General features: G+C 36.8%; 1 protein-coding gene across 1 annotated transcript; it reads left to right on the forward strand.

The window, feature by feature from the left end:
- The first annotated feature begins 747 nt into the window (after positions 1–747).
- On the forward strand, positions 748–18,633 carry LOC132105495 (nicotinamide phosphoribosyltransferase). Its single transcript, XM_059510647.1, has 11 exons — positions 748–903; positions 6,917–7,073; positions 8,403–8,506; positions 8,591–8,719; positions 13,848–14,006; positions 14,285–14,421; positions 16,125–16,350; positions 16,463–16,582; positions 16,658–16,798; positions 16,905–17,039; positions 17,998–18,633. The coding sequence occupies exons 1-11, from the start codon at positions 844–846 to the stop codon at positions 18,094–18,096; spliced, it is 1,467 nt and encodes a 488-aa protein (XP_059366630.1). The 5' UTR covers positions 748–843; the 3' UTR covers positions 18,097–18,633.
- The last annotated feature ends 330 nt before the right edge of the window (positions 18,634–18,963 follow it).

Below are 18,963 nucleotides of genomic sequence, written 5' to 3' on the forward strand. Positions count from 1 at the left end.
TAGTCAAACCATGCATCAATTGAAACCATGCATCAATTGAAAGCTATTATTAAAAAATTATCCTTATGACTGGTATAGTGGTCCAGGGTCACATATAGTTATAAACCTTATAGGTTTATAGATAAACTAAGGCTATCCTAAAATCACTAAAAGACAGTCAGTAAAATAAACTTAAAATTAAATTGCATAGGGTGTGTGCAACAGTCCAGAGAAAATTTTATTGTCTTTGACCATCTTTATTAATTAATGTAATATTTACTACATACTAAATAAGTACAAATTATTAAATCATAACATTATATTCTCTTGAAAGAGGATTATTGTCCTAAAATTATACATTTAATATTCTACTACCTTACTATCTCAGCAATAGCAGTATCCCGAAAATAAATTCTTAAATAACAATAAACGACTTTTCAAAATATCATGATGAACTGACCCCCCCCCCCCCCCCCCCCCCACAGTAAATAAAATGCAATAAATAATTAAGGGGTTAAATAAGACATAAAAAAAAATCTATTTATAATTATATAATATAGAATTATATTTTTTCAGAAAAAATAGTCACGCAAAACATAAAATTAAGAACTTTCTGATAAAACAAATGATCAGTATAATTTAATACATTTCTGTTTCGTCCATTCGCTTTCCCGTAAGCGCCACACCTCGCCCACGTCTAAGTCACCGTATCCCCTGATTGGCCAGTCTACCCCACTCGGTCCCGCCCATTCTGATTCCGTCACGCACCCTCCTCAGCGACGGCGGTTGGTTGAGAGTCCGCGCGGCGGAGAAGGAACAACAGAGCTGACAGCAGCACGCGACTCCAGTCACGTCAAGGAGAAGATGGAGCAGCACACAGGCGCCGCGGAGTTCAACATCTTGTTAGCTACTGACTCCTACAAGGTGAGCAGAGAGCCCCAGCCGTGCCCCGGTGTGCTGTTATATACCGGCGAACCCGTGAGTGAGAGAAAAATGAGGGAAAGAGGACGAGAAATGAAGGTGGTTTCATCCTTCAGGCCGTTAACGGTCGAGTCGGTGTCAGTCAGGTCTGTAGGCCGAGTGTGTGTGAGGAGAAACGATACGTACATCTTCATCTTTATTGCTCTTTACTATATGTATGTGTCTTTATGTATATAATAACGGATCACGAGTGTGAATTACTCCTAAAGGGCAAGAGGCGCGTGTCCTGAGGGGCATTTCCCTTCAGAAGCAAAACTGAAAGCACATGATTGTTAAGGAAATGAAAGTACTGCACAATGGAATCAGATAAAGTTGATCAGCATTAAGTGTTTTCGCTTATTTAAGCGATGTAATATAACGAAGATATATTATTTTGACTGACAGCTGTGCAACTAACCTACTACTAGACCTAGATATTTAGCAATATTCACCGGTATGACAAATTCTGTATAAATTGCTGACATGTTTTATTCGATTTAAAAATGTATCTTAAAATACATTCGGTTTGCATTGAAAAAAAAAACAAATTTCAAAATGCAACACGTTTAGTGTTATTATATTGCAGAACAATTAAATGTGATGTCAATTTATTTATCAAATTTTTTATATGAATAAATTGGACCGCAATGTACATTTCAATGTAAAGAATATGTGTAGTCTAACACTGTTATGAGACAAAATTAATCATAAGGGAAAAAAATGAAATTAAGCTACAATAGATTTTTGTCTCCAAAACCAAAACTTTCTATATATATTCTATATATATTTTCTATATATCTATATCTATATATATATTTATTCAGTTATATATAAAATTCAAAAGTGACCATAGATTAGTTTATGATGCACTCTATTGTAAAATGATTTTCTATCTCACATTCAGTAAGCTGTAATGTTGTAAAAAAAAAAATGTTCTGTAATGTTCTGAAATAGAAACTGAATATACTGTTGAATATAAAAGATTCATCATTAAACTGAAAGATATAGGGGCAGTTATCTATTGAAACTAAAATACTTAATTGAAATTTAAAAACTAAAAATGTTATAATGCAGCTGTCGAAACAAATGAGAAAAAAGTAGGTTAGGTTAATGAAATGACTCGCATTTAGTATTTTGCAATGTAAGTTGTACTGCTGATGTTTATTCATACACCATATCTGTCAAGTCTTGCCAACATGTGAGGCAACCAAAATGTTTATCTTCCGTTTAAGAAATGATCAAACGCAAGTATGTCATAACCTTTGGATCCTTAATGATCTTAAAATATCAATTGTATGCATGTTTAACTATAAGTTGTGGCTCACTTTTCATCTCAACCCATCAATCTCTGTCCATGTGTCCAGAGTTGCGTCATTGTCTGCTGTTGTGTCTGTTATGTTCTGGATATGGTCTCATCTTGTTTATCTCATCTATGTTTATTCAGTGTATTCTTTCACCACTGCTGCTAGAGGACGGGAGTGGATGCCTTTGTCTTTTATCCTCCCACCTCGGATGTAATAGTATTCTCGTGTTTCGCGTTGAGGCTGATAACACGTTCATTTAGCCTTTTAAAGGGACGCTTCATTACTTAAGGATCCCGCAGAGGTCATTGGAGGGTCAGAGATCACATGTGGGAAATAGCTGGTTGTTCCTTGATTATTCCGTCTTCTCTCTGTGTCTTCTTGATAGTTTGTTGATTTTCCTACTCTTTTGTTTCAGGAGTCAGTTCATGAGTTTTGGCCTTGTGATGCGTTCGGTGTTTACTCTCCATTCAAGGTTTTGGCTCTTATTGGAAACAGGGTGAAACTGTAGAAGCAAGTGACATTTAGAATAAGAGGTGATGAGAAGGAAGTAAAGATGACACCAGGAATGAGAAAAGGGTGTGGTTAAGATTTTATGGTCGAATACATATGGAGTAAAATCCAGTACTGCGCGATAGAGAGCATGAGATAGTTCGGTGATCATTTATAGTTCTCTAGAAACCTGAAGAATGTGTTCAGATTTCAACTTGCAAGCATCCACTCCCATGAAGCATTGCAAATGACAGAATGAATGGGTGTCACTTTCAAACCTTTTACGCTGTCCTTGTTACACAAGTTGCATGTACTTACTATTATAATAAAAGCAAAATATGCATAATTAAATTCAAGTAACTAGGGCTGTGAATCTTTGCGTAGGCAGCGATTCGATTCACGATTCATAGGTTTTCGATTCAAGAACGATTGTGCAAATTTAGAACGATTCGATTTGATTATAACGATTCGATTCTGCATTCTTTAAGTGCATTCACAGGATTATTTAAATGATTCTCCTAAATTCTTGAAATGCTTAGTTAGGGGGTAAATAACAGTAGCATTTATGGACCGAGAACCATAGGTTAGAAAAAAAAACAAAAAACTTTTGTCCATTGTTAAATGCTAGTTTAATGATGCTATGGCATGACATGGCAAACGTAAAAATGTATGTAAGCCAAGATTTTATAAAAGAGCTTTAAAAAGTATTCTGTATATGCTAACATTTTGTTACACCAGGGGCTATCATTTCAGAAGTGACAGAAATGTAAAATACAATCATTTTAGGTATGTGTTATGTATGTGTTATCATAATTATAATTATTATTATACTTTTTTGGGAATTCAAGGAATTCTCTTCTTTTTTATTACTTTTAATTAGCTGTAAGAAATCAAATACACTGCTGGACAATAATCAATCATTTGTAATCAATAATTTGTTTCTTAATAGCAATTTTATGATTGATTTAATTAATTATTATTTTCATTTTCTGCACAGAATAAGGTAGAAAATATACTTTATAGTTTCCGTACTGTAATAAATTATGTCAAATAGCACTGCATCATTCATACATTTTATTTATTGTGTTTTTTTTCTTCTTAACATTTCATCAGTTCATTCTGCTTTTATTCAGTTTAGCTGCAGATAAAGCCTGGCACGTCTATGAGAGCGAGAGCACTTCTCTTTCAGTGGGAAAGCTTCTTTATCTCATTTTCACAAAAAGAAAAAGAAAACACAAAAGAAAACTTTTCCTCTCCATCAGCGAATGATGATTCTGAAAGAAAACGCGCCCGATGTCTGTTTGCTAAAGCAACAAACGCTACTTCCATGCATCTGATTATCAGATAAACTTCGAGCTCTTACTTCAAGGTCGTTGTTAATGCTGTGGTTATTTTAACAGTTTCCTTCGTACATTCGGTTCATCAGCATTGTTAAAACACATTTATCATTCAATGGAACTGCGATTTAGAAACTTACATTTCTGCTCTGTCCATGCAATAAATCCACAGCTTTCGACTGCTCAGGTAACACCATCTGTAAGATGCAGAGAGCCATTGACAAGCTACAGAAAAGTAAAGCTACTTCCCTCTAGTATTACTGGCTACAAGTCCTAAGGAGAGATCACACATCAGCTGCCGTCAGAGGCAAACGGAGCGCGAGCGCAATCCTGTGACAGTCTCGGGCGGATATAGTGGAGCTCGTGAAGGAGAGAAGTGAGGCACAAACACTGTTCAAGGTCTCCATTAATTCTTGCTTGTAGTAATTTAATGTGTATATATTTTGAAATCATTGAATTTCTATAGAAATCGTGATTCATTCAATTCTTAGTGTTTTAAATCGATTACTGTCCGAGATTGGTGAGTCACGATTCAAAAATCATGTTTCAAGATCGATGCATATACATCGTCAGGGTTTGCAAACGAGTTAATCGTTACATCTCTACAAGTAACCCTAAGCCAAACCCTAATCCTATACCTAACCATATAGAAAGTACATGTAGTTAATTAGGGGTTGTAGTTAACATGTAGTTAATTCAATGCATTGGTTTCTATTTATTTGTAATTGCTTTTGAAATTTACTAGCAGGGTAAAAATTCTGCTCAAACTGAAAAAAAAAGTTGAAATAGACTCCAAAGCTTACCTGTTTTCTGTTAAGGTATAATTTAAAAATATGTCTGTTGAATAGTTTTTAATGCACAATATTGTGAATGATTCAGATTTTGCACTGTACCTTCAATTAATTAAAGCATAAAAATGTCACCTGACAGCAGTAAAACATATTTAAAGAATATCAGTTTGCTTTACAGATACTTTACGCAGTTATTTGCACCGTTACTTTCCAGTTACATTTCGGTTACTTTACTGAAAGTAGAAAAAAATCGAACAAAAACTAAATTGAAATTTCACACTGTGCACTACTTCTTAATACTTTTTCATACAGTCATAGTTTTCGTTTGTAATTCTTGTTAAACTTGTACCTCCTCAAATAGTTTTGTTGCACATCTCAGTATGAAATGTGATAAATCTCAGAGCTTGATGGTTCGTGGAATCGTTTGAAATCCCTGTGGAGAAAATGAATCTGTAGAGACCTTGACTGCATGTGCACGCTCTGTTGTATGTGTAATGTTGATTGACCAATCGATGAGCACACTAACTTTAGCACCATAAAGGGCATTCACTGGGTTTTGTTTTAACAATTCCATCTGGTGTTGCATTTTTCCCCTTTTATCCTCAGTTGTCAACATCACAATCACATGGTTGTGTTGTCCAGGAGATTTCAGGCCTTTACTGACTAATTGCTCCGCTTACGAACATCAGATCAGGTCAAAGCACATGCACATCTGGATTGTTCAGTTTTACAACTTGTTTATGGTGTTTCACTTTTCTTTCAGTTTGCCACACCTTAAAAAAGCTTCTTATACAACCTCCGTGGCTGTTTGCCTTGATCTGAAGCCTGTTCTGTGGCATTGCCGTGTCCTCCGTGCACACAGCCAGTTGTTGCGCATGCCTTGACCGCATGCAGCTGTTCACATGAACGGTCTGTTCCAGAAGGGAGAGGACCCTAGTGGGACCTCCTCGGCTGCTGCTCCACAAGGATTGCTGCCCTTTGGGAAAGTTGGAGGGGGGAAAGCTGCATTTGTTCTTGGAGTGCAGGGAGCAACCGCAGTAGCTGTCAGGCATAACCATGAGGGTGCAACCTTTTCCCAGGCTGACCCGTACGCAAGGGAGCAGCCAAAAAGTGCCAGGGAAAGGTCAGCATGCACAAAATATCAGAAGGGAGCTTAGCAGGTTGTCTGTTTGAGCTCTAGTGTAACTGTTCCTGTAGTTACATTCTCAGCATAGAATGTATTTATATCACAAGATATAATATCGCAAGAGGGCAAACAGGACTTAATAATCTAAATAACTACAACCTTTTGTTGCACAAAACTGGTTCTTGTGTTAGAAAGGCTCAAAAAAGAGCATTTACGCACATCCCAGAGCACTCCCCATTCACAAGTTCATATTTGTTTGATTAGAAATAGTGCAGTGTTTTTTTCTTTTGCAACTTTTAAAGGTGAGGTATGTAGTTTCTGTGCTAGCTGGTGACAGCTAGTGGAAAAATAAAACAGATGAGCATTGCAAATGCTCCTCACACTTTTACGATTGTTCTCATCCTTACAGTATCTCACCATTTTATCTGGTGCTTGACAGTAAAGAGCTCACATTCATGGCAAAAAAAATTTAGTTTGCCTTACTTTGAGGAGGAATCTCAACTGAAACCCAAATTCCTTCAGTTCTCCATCTGTCTCTGCATATTTTGGTATGTCGTTGAATTTTGGCTTACACTTCTGTAACCAAATCAAATTTCCTTTCCTGTGTAATGTGTGAGTTGATTAAACACCCTCTGGTTTAATACAAGTCTGTGCTTTTGTTCTTATTTATTTTCGTGATACTTCGCGTCAGTTAGATTAATAGTAGTAGCAATGTCTGCCTAATAATATGTTGCTGGTGGTCTTGAATTGCTGGCAGACCAGCTAGAATCAAACCCAACAGCTGTTTAAATTACAGGAAACTGTGTGGACACAGACGCACCCAGGCTTGTTGACATCCATTACCATATTTGCAATGTTAACACAGCCGTGCCAGAGGATTTCTTTCAGTTTATGAATTGTATGTGACATGTTGTAATTTCTTTCTTACAGGTCACACATTACAAACAGTATCCACCCAACACCACCAAGGTGTACTCTTACTTTGAGTGCCGCGAGAAGAAGACAGACCCTACCAAGCTCAGAAAAGTCAAATATGACAAAACGGTCTTCTATGGGCTTCAGTACATTCTCCACAGATATTTAAAAGGTACGTAGGACCCGGCTGTCAGCACTACTATAGGCTGCAAATGGAAAACGCAGCCTTGCTGGTAATTTTGGCTTGTGTTCTCGCTCAAGAATGCTGCATGCCCTCCAAACTTAGTCATAGTCAACCCGAAAAATAATAACATAAAAATGACTTTCTCGTGATGGAGCCAGTGTTAAATGACCAAACTTTGATGGTAGAGTTATAAGCTAAGAATATAGCAGTTTGAGTTTAAGACGTGTCTGGTTTGAGGTTGTTGTTCTCGCATGCCGCTCAAATGTGCCACTTTTATAAAGGAATTTTGCCTATTTTTACACTGAAAAGGATTTCATGGTGCGCTGGCGTGAAGGCTTTAGAAATCGTGTGATAGGATGAAACAAGACAATTGAACATCTGCTCTTTCACCCACAAAAGACAGCTGCCCTGGTCACAGATTCAGTCTGGATTCTGGAAATATACAAATACTTACGTTGCATTACTTCTGTTTCTGTTGTTATTTCTCTTTAATATGTTGTTTATGCTTGAATTTGTCCCCTAAATCTCAAACCTCAGAATTAGTTTTGCAGATCACTGCATCCTTTTGTAAACTTGATCCTGTTAAGAACTTTTAAGATTCAATCAGCGATTGTCTTCATAGTTTTTCCACACTTAAATTACAGACGTTTTTAGTAATTTTATACCAGTGCTATTTTAATAATTATTATTAATATTTTGAATCAGTCAGTTTTTATATTTTATGTTTTCATTTTAATTTTGGTTGAAGTTTTATAAATTTTATTAGGTTTTGTTTATTTGATGAATGTTGTACTTTTTTGTTTATTTTATTATTTTATCACATCAAGTTACCAAATCAGAACAAAATTTCACGTTGATAAAACGGCAAAATGGTGCTTTGGCAACTAGCTGAATTATTATTATTTTTTTAAAGTTAACTTTTATTTTGCTTCAATAATAAAAATGTATTTCTAATGGTTTCAGTTTTATTTAACTATAATAACCCTATTAACACACACACACACACAAAAAAATTAAGTCACAGTATCTGCTTTAATAATACATCTAAAATGTATTAAAACACAAGAAGAGCTGCTGTTTTATTTATGAGGATGCTGTACCTTTAAGACAGTACTGGTAGGACAAAGCTACACTGAGCAAGGAAGAGTCGATAATGCAATAAAGCAAGGATGTAGGAAATGTGCATTTTAACACACACACACAGGGACACACCAACCTCTCTCTTGAGTAGTGTCTTTTCCTGTATTGTTCAACCACTTCCTTGAGGTTTGTGAAGCTCTTCTTTCACAGTTGTCCTGTCTCTTTTTGCACTCACAGGACAGGTCGTCACACGAGAGAAGATTCAGGAAGCAAAAGAGGTGTACCGGGAACACTTTCAGGATGATGTGTTCAATGAAAAAGGATGGAACTACATTTTGGAGGTATGGAGAAACTCACCTCTGGGACATTTCTGTCTGTGCTGTGTTTTGTTCCATCGGATGTTCAGTCATGTCTTGTCACTGCAGAAATACAATGGTCACCTGCCCATCGAGATCAAGGCTGTGCCGGAGGGAAGCGTTATCCCTCGTGGGAATGTGCTGTTCACCGTAGAAAGCACAGATCCGGAGTGTTACTGGCTCACTAACTGGGTAGAGGTGAGACACGACCCTGAACCGATCCCTACAGTGCATTTACAATCATTTAACACTAATCTAAGTTTACATTTTGTCTGTATATGAGTTTGATTTTCATAAGAATACATATCTATGGCTTTAATTTCCATTTAATTTCCAGTTTGGATGGATCGGGCCAGTATAAAAGAGTTTAGGTCATGTCTAGTCAAACAAATTTATAAAACAAATTATAATATTAATAATCTAATATATGTGAATAGGATTTTACAGATGGTAAGGCATTATGCAAGTACGAAATTCACAAATTCTGTGTTGTCTGTTTACATTTTTTTGTATTCTGTTTTATGATTGAAAATGTTGGAAAATACTATGAAACTACTGAGCCAATGGGAATATAAAAAAAAATTAAATCCTATGAAAATTATTATTCCTGAATCCTTGAAATTGCATTACCATTTTAACTCTGTTGTTATCTTTTTATATAGAATATACACTTATAAACTAATCATCTTTATCCAATTTACTGATTTGTTTTGCATTCACCCAAAATATAAATCCGAAATATAATTCACGCAGATCCAAATAGGAATAATTCAGTCATAATAGTCTAAATTCTTTTGGCACTGTATATTAGCCACAGAACACACAGATTTCATGAATCACTAGTGGAGTAAACCGTAGGGTGCCCATTTTGGCAGCATGATCCTTTTTTGGTTAATAATTATATACAGTGCTTTAAGTGGGCCGGTACGCACCGGTACTCAGTACCGCCACTTCCAAATATAGCTCTTGAGTGTACCACCACCTCTCCGTGCGCCCAAAACGTGCTTTTAGCGTACCGTTACGCTCATTTGGACATCTGTTTTCATAGCGGTTTTAATCCTTTGCCTGCCCTGCGCTGCCGCTTTTCAGAGCGCCCTTCACAATGCATGCTTCCTAATTCGTCCCACCGAGAGCAGAGACTACATTACCCATATACCCTTGAGTTTTACAAGTGAAAAGCGCATGTGTCGCTTTTGCCGTTGTCAGTGTCAACAACTCGACGTGGCCGGAGAGGGTGTGTGAAACGCGCACACTCGGCTCGGTAAAAATACAAATACAGTGAACAACACTTATATGCTCTCCTGGCTTCAGACTCTGAGTACTAAAAGAACACTGTCAGAATCAGATGACTCGCTGGCTGACACCCCACCAAGCCTGAATTATATCGCTGCAGGTCAGACGCAAGCTAAAGAAGTAATGCAGTAGCTCTTTCTAAGGGTATTTTTTCAAAATCCTTTTGAACATTTTATTTATGTTCAGTAGCTCTTTCTAGCTCAAGCAAATCCACAAACTAATGAAAGGATTTATAATTTTTTATTATAAGGTCGTCTGTTGACTGCTGTATATAAAACCCCTTCAATATAGTTGTTGTTATCTCAGGGGATGAGGGGAGTCATTAAAAAAAAAATATATATATATATAGGCTATAATAGAGTACAGGCACCTCTTTTGGGCCACTTAAAGCACTGATTATATATAATCAGGCATGCAGTTTACATTTCTTACTGTAATGACTACAGCATTTTCCAAACTTTTCCGTATGATGGACCGGACAAACTTGCTGTAACAAAGTCAAAGTCAAAGTCACCTTTATTTATATAGCACTTTAAACAAAATACATTGCGTCAAAGCAACTGAACAACATTCATTAGGAAAACAGTGTGTCAATAATGCAAAATGATAGTTAAAGGCAGTTCTTCATTGAATTCAGTGATGTCATCTCTGTTCAGTTAAATAGTGTCTGTGCATTTATTTGCAATCAAGTCAACGATATCGCTGTAGATGAAGTGACCCCAACTAAGCAAGCCAGAGGCGACAGCGGCAAGGAACCGAAACTCCATCGGTGACAGAATCGAGAAAAAAACCTTGGGAGAAACCAGGCTCAGTTGGGGGGCCAGTTCTCCTCTGACCAGACGAAACCAGTAGTTCAATTCCAGGCTGCAGCAAAGTCAGATTGTGCAGAAGAATCATCTGTTTCCTGTGGTCTTGTCCTGGTGGTCCTTTGAGACAAGGTCTTTACAGGGGATTTGTATCTGGGGCTCTAGTTGTCCTGGTCTCCACTGTCTTTCAGGGATGTAGAGGTCCTTTCTAGGTGCTGATCCACCATCTGATCTGGATATGTACTGGATCTGGGTGACTGCAGTGACCCTCTGATCTGGATACAGACTGGATCTGGTGGCCACGGTGACCTCGGAATAAGAGAAAAACAGACTAATATTAGCGTAGATGCCATTCTTCTAATGATGTAGCAAGTACATAGGGTGTTATGGGAAGTGTTCCCGGTTCCGGTTTACCTAATTAATGCAGCCTAAAAATCCTTTAACGGATTTGGATAATAAAAGCATATTAGTATGTTATGTGTAAGCCAGGTTAAAGAGATGGGTCTTTAATCTAGATTTAAACTGCAAGAGTGTGTCTGCCTCCCGAACAATGTTAGGTAGGTTATTCCAGAGTTTAGGTGCCAAATAGGAAAAGGATCTGCCGCCCGCAGTTGATTTTGATATTCTAGGTATTATCAAATTGCCTGAGTTTTGAGAACTTAGCGGACGTAGAGGATTATAATGTAAAAGGAGCTCATTCAAATACTGAGGTGCTAAACCATTCAGGGCTTTATAAGTAATAAGCAATATTTTAAAATCTATACGATGTTTGATAGGGAAGTAGGCTTTCTAAGGAAAGATTGCGATCAAATAGCACACCTAGGTTCCTAACTGATGACGAAGAATTGACAGAGCAACCATCAAGTCTTAGACAGTGTTCTAGGTTATTACAAGCAGAGTTTTTAGGTCCTATAATTAACACCTCTGTTTTTTCAGAATTTAGCAGTAAGAAATTACTCGAAATTACAAAAAGCGACATACTCGACTTCTTAGGATTTAGTGTCAAACCTGCTGAGTCATGCTGACAGTCTGACATCCAGCCACACCTGTACGAAATACTACACCTGTCACCAAGGGAACAGTTTGAGTCTTTTGTATAGTAAAATCAGCTTTATTTGAGTTCTTTTACAGATGACTCTTTGGGCTTTGAATGTATGGCAAATATGTTGTCATGCTTAGCTGGTAAATTTAGTCTGTGTGTGTGTGTGTGTGTGTGTGTGTGTGTGCGCGCCCTTGGCTCTCAGTACACTCTGTCACCCTCTATCTGTTCTCCACTGATTGCAAACACGCATCATCATCCTTTATGATGACCATGGGAAGGCACTGATGCTGACGAATAACTGAACTGTTTAGAGGCTTTTCAGACTCCCAAGGCGACATTTAACTGATAATTAAAATATTTTGTATAAGCTTCTCTTAAACCTTCATCCTTTGTGTTGTGAGGGTGAGCAAGTCACATGCTGGCACATTAAAGTTAAGAGTCATGTGACCCGGCGCTCACACTAGTGACCCTGGCAGCTTGAAGCTAATCTCTGATGGCAGGATGCACATCTGAGCACAGAGACAGAGTTTTGGCGGCGTTGAACCATGACTCAGACTTAATGACATTATGTATGAAATTTACTCGATAAAGAAGCAGAAAACCCACAGATCAATGCAAGAAAACTGTTTGGGTCACTTTGTGGTAGCTTGCAGATTTTAAGTCGGTGTTTAAGTCAAGTTTGCTTCTTATTACATGCCAAATTTCAAGTGCCAAAATCGAGTAAAATGGTTAAAAACCATTATCAAATCACAAAGGCTGTTTAAATTATATAAGAATATATATTCTGACGAGCTGCTGTGATTTGGGTCATTTGTTAACGCAACATATACCACTTTCCAAATCTGTAATGAGAATTGTTTATAAATCTGTTGCCAACAAAAGTAAAAACTTGAAGGGCTCCCTGTGGTTTTCTACCAGAATAAAAGCTCCTTTTATAATGTTTGAAAACAAAGAACAATATGTAATTTAAAGTGCCCCTATTATGGGTTATGAAAGGTTCATAATTGTATTTAATTGTCTTATAATATGCATTAACTTTTTTCCATGTTTGCTCCCAAACGATTTGCTGAATGATAAAATTTTCCAAACCCTCCTTTGCGTGACAATAAACTGCGGTGATTGGTCTGATGACACAGAACTCCACATTAAAAACATCAACAAAAATTCACTATTCATCGACACATTTCTAGACCATTGCTAGACATTTAAAATAGTTATTGTTGCTGTTACTAATTTGTTAAGTACTCATTATTTCAAAATAATATTTATAATAATAAGAGGTGGTTCAGGTTTCCTTCTTTGCTGTCCTTAGCTGTTTACAAGCCTGATGTTCCTGATCTTATTTAAAAAAATATACATCTTGTTTCATTAGGGCATTTTTTTTTTCTTTGACATGACTTAAATTTTTGATTGACATAATTTTATTAGGTTAGCGAGCTATTGATTAATGTTAACTGATAGCCGATAGCCATTGTTTTAAGAAATTACAGATTTAATGCCCACTTTTCATGATCCAATCAGTTCCCGATGGACAAAATCAAAACCTTTTTCTCACTGAATATCTATAATATCTATAAAGTTATTGAAGTAAAATGGGTTGCAACTTTGATTGTTCAGAGACTACAATGAGAAATGAATTAAATCATTATGAAATGAGGGTTGTGTGGGTTTTGCAGCCATGGTTTGGGGCAAAAAAATCATCCAAAATTGACAGAATACCAGTCATTGCATTAAAAATCACTGTCCTAGAATCTCAGATGTTTAGATGAGTTGAATCGGGTTCATGAGACAGGGACACCAGGATGTTCTTGTGCCCAAAGGCTTGTGCCCAGGGCTTGTCAGGGTATGTGCGCAGTATGATAATATTGACTTGACCGGCTGGTCTTTAACAAAGCATTTCTGCCTAGCATCCCCTTGTATGAGTCCATCAAACCCTCTGTGGAGTCTCTGTGTTGACTCTATGACACATTCCCAAGCACTCGGGTCGCATCAAGCTTTATGGATTCAGTTTCCAGCTGACTTCACTTTTGTTTATGAGTTAGAATAAATTCGCAACTTTCAGATGTGATGATACATGAGGTATAAGGTTATTACTTGCATGTTCAAAAATGCTAACAAAACAACGAGTTTCTGATAGTTTAATGTAATGAACTGTTGAAATGATGCAAAATTGTCTCCTCAACAGACTATCCTGGTTCAGATCTGGTATCCCATCACCGTCGCGACAAACTCGCGAGAACAGAAGAAGATCCTGGCCAAATATCTCATGGAAACGTCTGGAAGCCTGGAAGGACTGGAATATAAACTGCATGACTTTGGCTACAGAGGGGTTTCCTCTCAAGAGGTGATATTTGTGTGTTGCTACACCTCATCTGAAGTGCTATAACTTTAGAGAGACGGTTTACTGTTACACAAACCCAACAAATCTGATTTAAGTACATGCATGGAATGTCTAAGTTGAGACTCTATCCAAGTGTCTTCTTACTCGTATTCATAACATTCAACTGTAAATGCCAAGCATTTTATTCATACAGTACATATCAAACATCATCCACCCTGTAATTTTCTCTTGACGGTTTAGTTTCTGGACTAGCTGTGTTCATACTTACGTCTTGGTTTCAGACGGCTGGAATCGGCGCTTCTGCACACTTGGTAAACTTCAAAGGAACAGACACCGTGGCCGGGATCTGTGCTATCAAGAAGTACTACGGCACCAAAGACCCGGTTCCTGGTTTCTCCGTTCCAGCTGCAGAACACAGGTGGAACAACTTGAAGCAAGCGCTTGATGATAGTACATTGCATTGCAAAACAATGTGAACTTGCCTGAAGAGTTTCCTTTTACCGTGTCACATGCGAGGTATAAGATAATGTGACCTAAGGCATTCTGGTTAGTTAGTGCTGCACCATTACACTTCACATTTTCTGCTGACAGCGCACTGGTACATAACTACCAAAGACCAGTGTTTCCTCACACTCGATCTGTTGTGCAATTTTTACTGTAGTAAATGGAAATGGAGTTCTGCACTAGTTTCAGAGGTGCTGGTTGACATACAGCATGTTTTATACAATGCTGCCACCTAGTGGTAGATATCATAACTCGAGTACAACCAGCACAGTGGGAGTAATGGAGTAATGTTTTTGCAATTTTGTTTTATCTATAATATATAGCTATTTAGTTTGTATAAAATACAATTTTAATTAAAAATGTTTTAAATTTTTTTATCTGTAATGCTGACAGATGAGTGAATAGCCAGGAAATTGCAGAAAATCACATTTTAAACTTGTTATTTAATAATCATAGAAATTATAGTAATATTATAACGTTGTAATAACAATTTAGTTTTTCGAAATTATTAATATAAACACACACACACAACATATATATGTTATGTATGTGTATTTGCTTAGAAGTTTTATAGTGTAAGTGTAAAAAAAAAAGTATAATATCCGTAAAGTCTATAATGCTAGCACACACTTTACATATGTAAGCATTACAGAGTTGACGGATGAAAGAATACAACTTTGAATTAACATTGTATAAAAGTATAGATGCATAAACGCAGTGGTTCCCAACTACGTTCCTGGAGGCCCTCCAACACTGTACATTTAGCATGTCTCCTTAATCAAGCACTCCTGATTCAGATCATCAGCTCATTAGCTGAGACTCCAGCTACATCTGCATTAATCCAGAGACATATGAAAACGGCATTTTTGTTTTAAAACACTCTCCATCCACATTAGCATTTTCAAACGTTTTCCAAAAGTGTCTCATCCACAACTGAAACATCAGTAAACGTTAAATATGCTTTCCGCGCAAGTGTAAAGCCTAAAAGAAAAAATATATATAGTGATATGAAGAGTGTACAAAGTAACACATCTATAGCAATAGTGTGAAAGTGCATAGCACATAACGTGCACAAAACCAGAATAACACAGATATTTATTGGTATGTTATATGTCACATGACTAAACTTGCTTCATCGTTTTCACAGTCTACACTACAACACGAAAACGGCTTTTGTAAATTATCCAATGTGGAGAGCATTTTCAAAAAGCTGTTTTCCGTGATAAAAATGCCTTCTCAGTTTGGATGGAAGGCCAAAACGGAGAGAAAAAGATGCATTTTCAAACAAAAACGTATTGAGTGTGGACATGGCCTCCAAGACCAGAAATGGGTGTGTCAGAAGAAGGAGACATGGAAAATGTGCAGTGTTGGGGGGCCTCCAGGAACCACTGGACTAGAGCGTACTTTTATTATATGTACTTTTATACAATTTGAATTAAAACATTTTTTTTTCCTCTGTAAAGTGGAACAGGTATTAGTAAGTAGTAGTAGTTATAATAATAGTAAATAGAACAGTGTAGTAGGAATAATAATAATAACTTTAAGTTTTTTCTTAAATAATTTAGACAAATTTTCTTGACGTTGCGTGGTCTCACTGATTGTGTCTTTGTGTTGCAGCACAATCACTGCCTGGGGAAAGGACCATGAGAAGGATGCTTTTGAACACATCATCAAGCAGTTCCCGTCTGTCCCCGTGTCTATCGTCAGCGACAGCTACGACATCTACAACGCCTGCGAGAAGATCTGGGGTGAGGACCTGAGGGGTCTGATCGAGATGAGGAGTGCAGACGCCCCGCTGGTGGTCCGACCGGATTCGGGAAACCCTCTAGACACAGTGCTAAAGGTAGACACTATCGCATCCAAAAGCTGATTGATTATTCTAGAATTTGTATATGTCATGTTTCTATATATATATATATATATGTCCATTAAGTCTATTAAATCTTATTTTCCAGGTCCTAGAAATTTTAGGAAAGAAGTTTCCTCTGGTTGAGAACTCTACAGGCTATAAGGTGCTTCCACCCTACATCCGAGTCATTCAGGGCGACGGTGTGGACATCAATACTTTACAGGAGGTGTGTATGTTTTCCAGCTCATGACTGTATGTTATATGAATGTAAACTCATTCTGTGCCCGCTTTTGTTCTACAGATTGTGGAGGGCATGAAAGAGCACAGATGGAGCATCGAGAACATCGCGTTTGGCTCAGGAGGAGCACTGTTGCAGAAACTGACCCGAGATCTGCTCAACTGCTCTTTTAAGTGCAGTTATGTGGTGACGAATGGACTGGGCGTAAGTGTCGAGCGATGGAAGATTTCGCAGTTCCATTCGCTGACTTCAGTTTACAATATGTATTGAGAAAATAAATGATTCATTTATGTCATGTTGTTAATTACAGGTCAACGTCTTCAAAGACCCTGTTGCAGACCCCAACAAAAGGTCAAAGAAGGGTCGGCTTTCTCTTCACAGGACGCCGAGTGGAGATTTTGTTACTCTGGAAGAGGGGAAGGGTGATCTGGAGGAATATGGAGAGGTGTGTGACTAACAATTAATCAATAAAATGAATTATTTAAATGTATTTGACTTAATACTAATGAGGAAAAAAAAATGTATTCACTCCCAAGTCCTTAAATGGTATTAAATCAAGTTCGAGGCTATAACATTTTTAAATACCTTAAATGGTATAGCACAAGTATAATTTTAAGAGGTCTTAAATTTGGAGAAAGAAAAACAGGAATTGGGATACAGCCTAATATGATTAATAAACTTCAAAAGGCTATGGTTTAAATGTTCAATGTTCAAACATTCTGCAGTTTCAGAGCAGTTTGCATTCAATGAATTATATGCATTTATGCCAAACAATTGCTTAAGATTCACTGTTTAGAATTTTATGCTTTATGCTGTTTATATTGTGTAATATGTTACAGATGGTTGTAAGACTGTGTTTTTATCGCCGTAATTTGATCAAGCAGCTGGAAATAGTTAACCATTGACATTTCAAAATAAAATATTCATTTTTATTCAGTATTTCGAGCTTGTTCATAATTAAAAGTCCTGATTTAATGCAGAAAATCTTTTTATTTAGATTTTTTATGATTGCTACTGATTTTCAGGTTATATTTAAAAAAAAAAAACTGTATGACATTTGAGTTAACGTAAATTCTTGAATATCTGAAATTAACATTTAATATTTAGATGCTATTTATTGCTTTTCATTAATATAATTTGTACGTATGGATATATTAGTGCATTATCGTAGGTATGTATGTATTAAATAAAACATGTCTTGAGCATTTTAAACTTGCATTTTGAATGCGATTGAATGCATACCTGATTAATGAATTAAAACATATTTTGAGATCGTGAGACATATAGTCTTCATTTTGTTTGTGCAGATATTCAATTTAGATTTTAAAAGCTCCTTAAAACCCTGATAATTGCCTACGGTCATGTTTTCAGTTCATTTTGACCGTTTCTTCGTCTCTTTGCAGGACTTGCTGCACACTGTGTTCAGAAACGGGAAGATTGTGAAGACGTACACCTTCGATGAGGTCAGAGACAATAGCAAGCTGAAGGAGAGCGAACTGTAGGATCTTCTGCTGTGAGAGCGTCTCCCATCAGCCCTCTCTCACACAGTTACCCCATGCTCAGTGTACAGATCTGTTCTATGTTTCTGTCAACTGACTCCACTATGCTTCAGTGTCTCTTTCTAACGGCGGATGAGAGCAGTTATCATGCTATTTAAATCATTTAACTGTGTATTTGACCAAGTGTGCTACTGATCACACGTCTTTGCAGGAATGGAGACGTTTATGTGCGCGTATACCGCGAGAAGATTTGCTTTGCTTGACTTTAGGACTGAAAGGTAATAGTTCCGTGTTTGTTGAATGTGAATGTTGTGTGTAGGGTTTATCACTTTATCCAAGGATTGATCTATTCCTTTATGCAAAGGAGACGGCAGAACTAGAGGGACACTTTCATTCTCTTTCATCGGCCTTGTGTTTATTTTATGTCATGTCTGGTTTTATTTGAAAGATGAAACCAAAAAGAGCATGATTAGGTCGAATTTCACCCTAAAATCAAGAGGAAAAAATAAGAAACTTAATTGTGCATAAAGAAATTAGCATTTTTGCGTTATTTCCATGACATTTAAGCATTTTTTTCCACCAATTCCCATTACTATATACTGTGTATTTTTTTTTCTGTAATTCTTAACATTTTCAATGGTGATTCTCAGTAATCAGTCTTTGGAAATGTTAAATGTTGTTACTGTTATGCAGTATTTTTTTTATTTTTTATTTCAATAAAAATATTTTTTATTTAAAATTAGCATAAATTTAAGTCTGTACAGCACACATGCTCTATAAATACTGTATTTAGAAAAAGATTTACACACAGTATATTTGTGTATTTCAGTAAACTGATTGCATAAGGATATATATACACTTTCTTTATGC

Source organism: Carassius carassius, chromosome 26, assembly GCF_963082965.1.
Source record: "Carassius carassius chromosome 26, fCarCar2.1, whole genome shotgun sequence".
Taxonomy (NCBI): domain Eukaryota; kingdom Metazoa; phylum Chordata; class Actinopteri; order Cypriniformes; family Cyprinidae; genus Carassius; species Carassius carassius.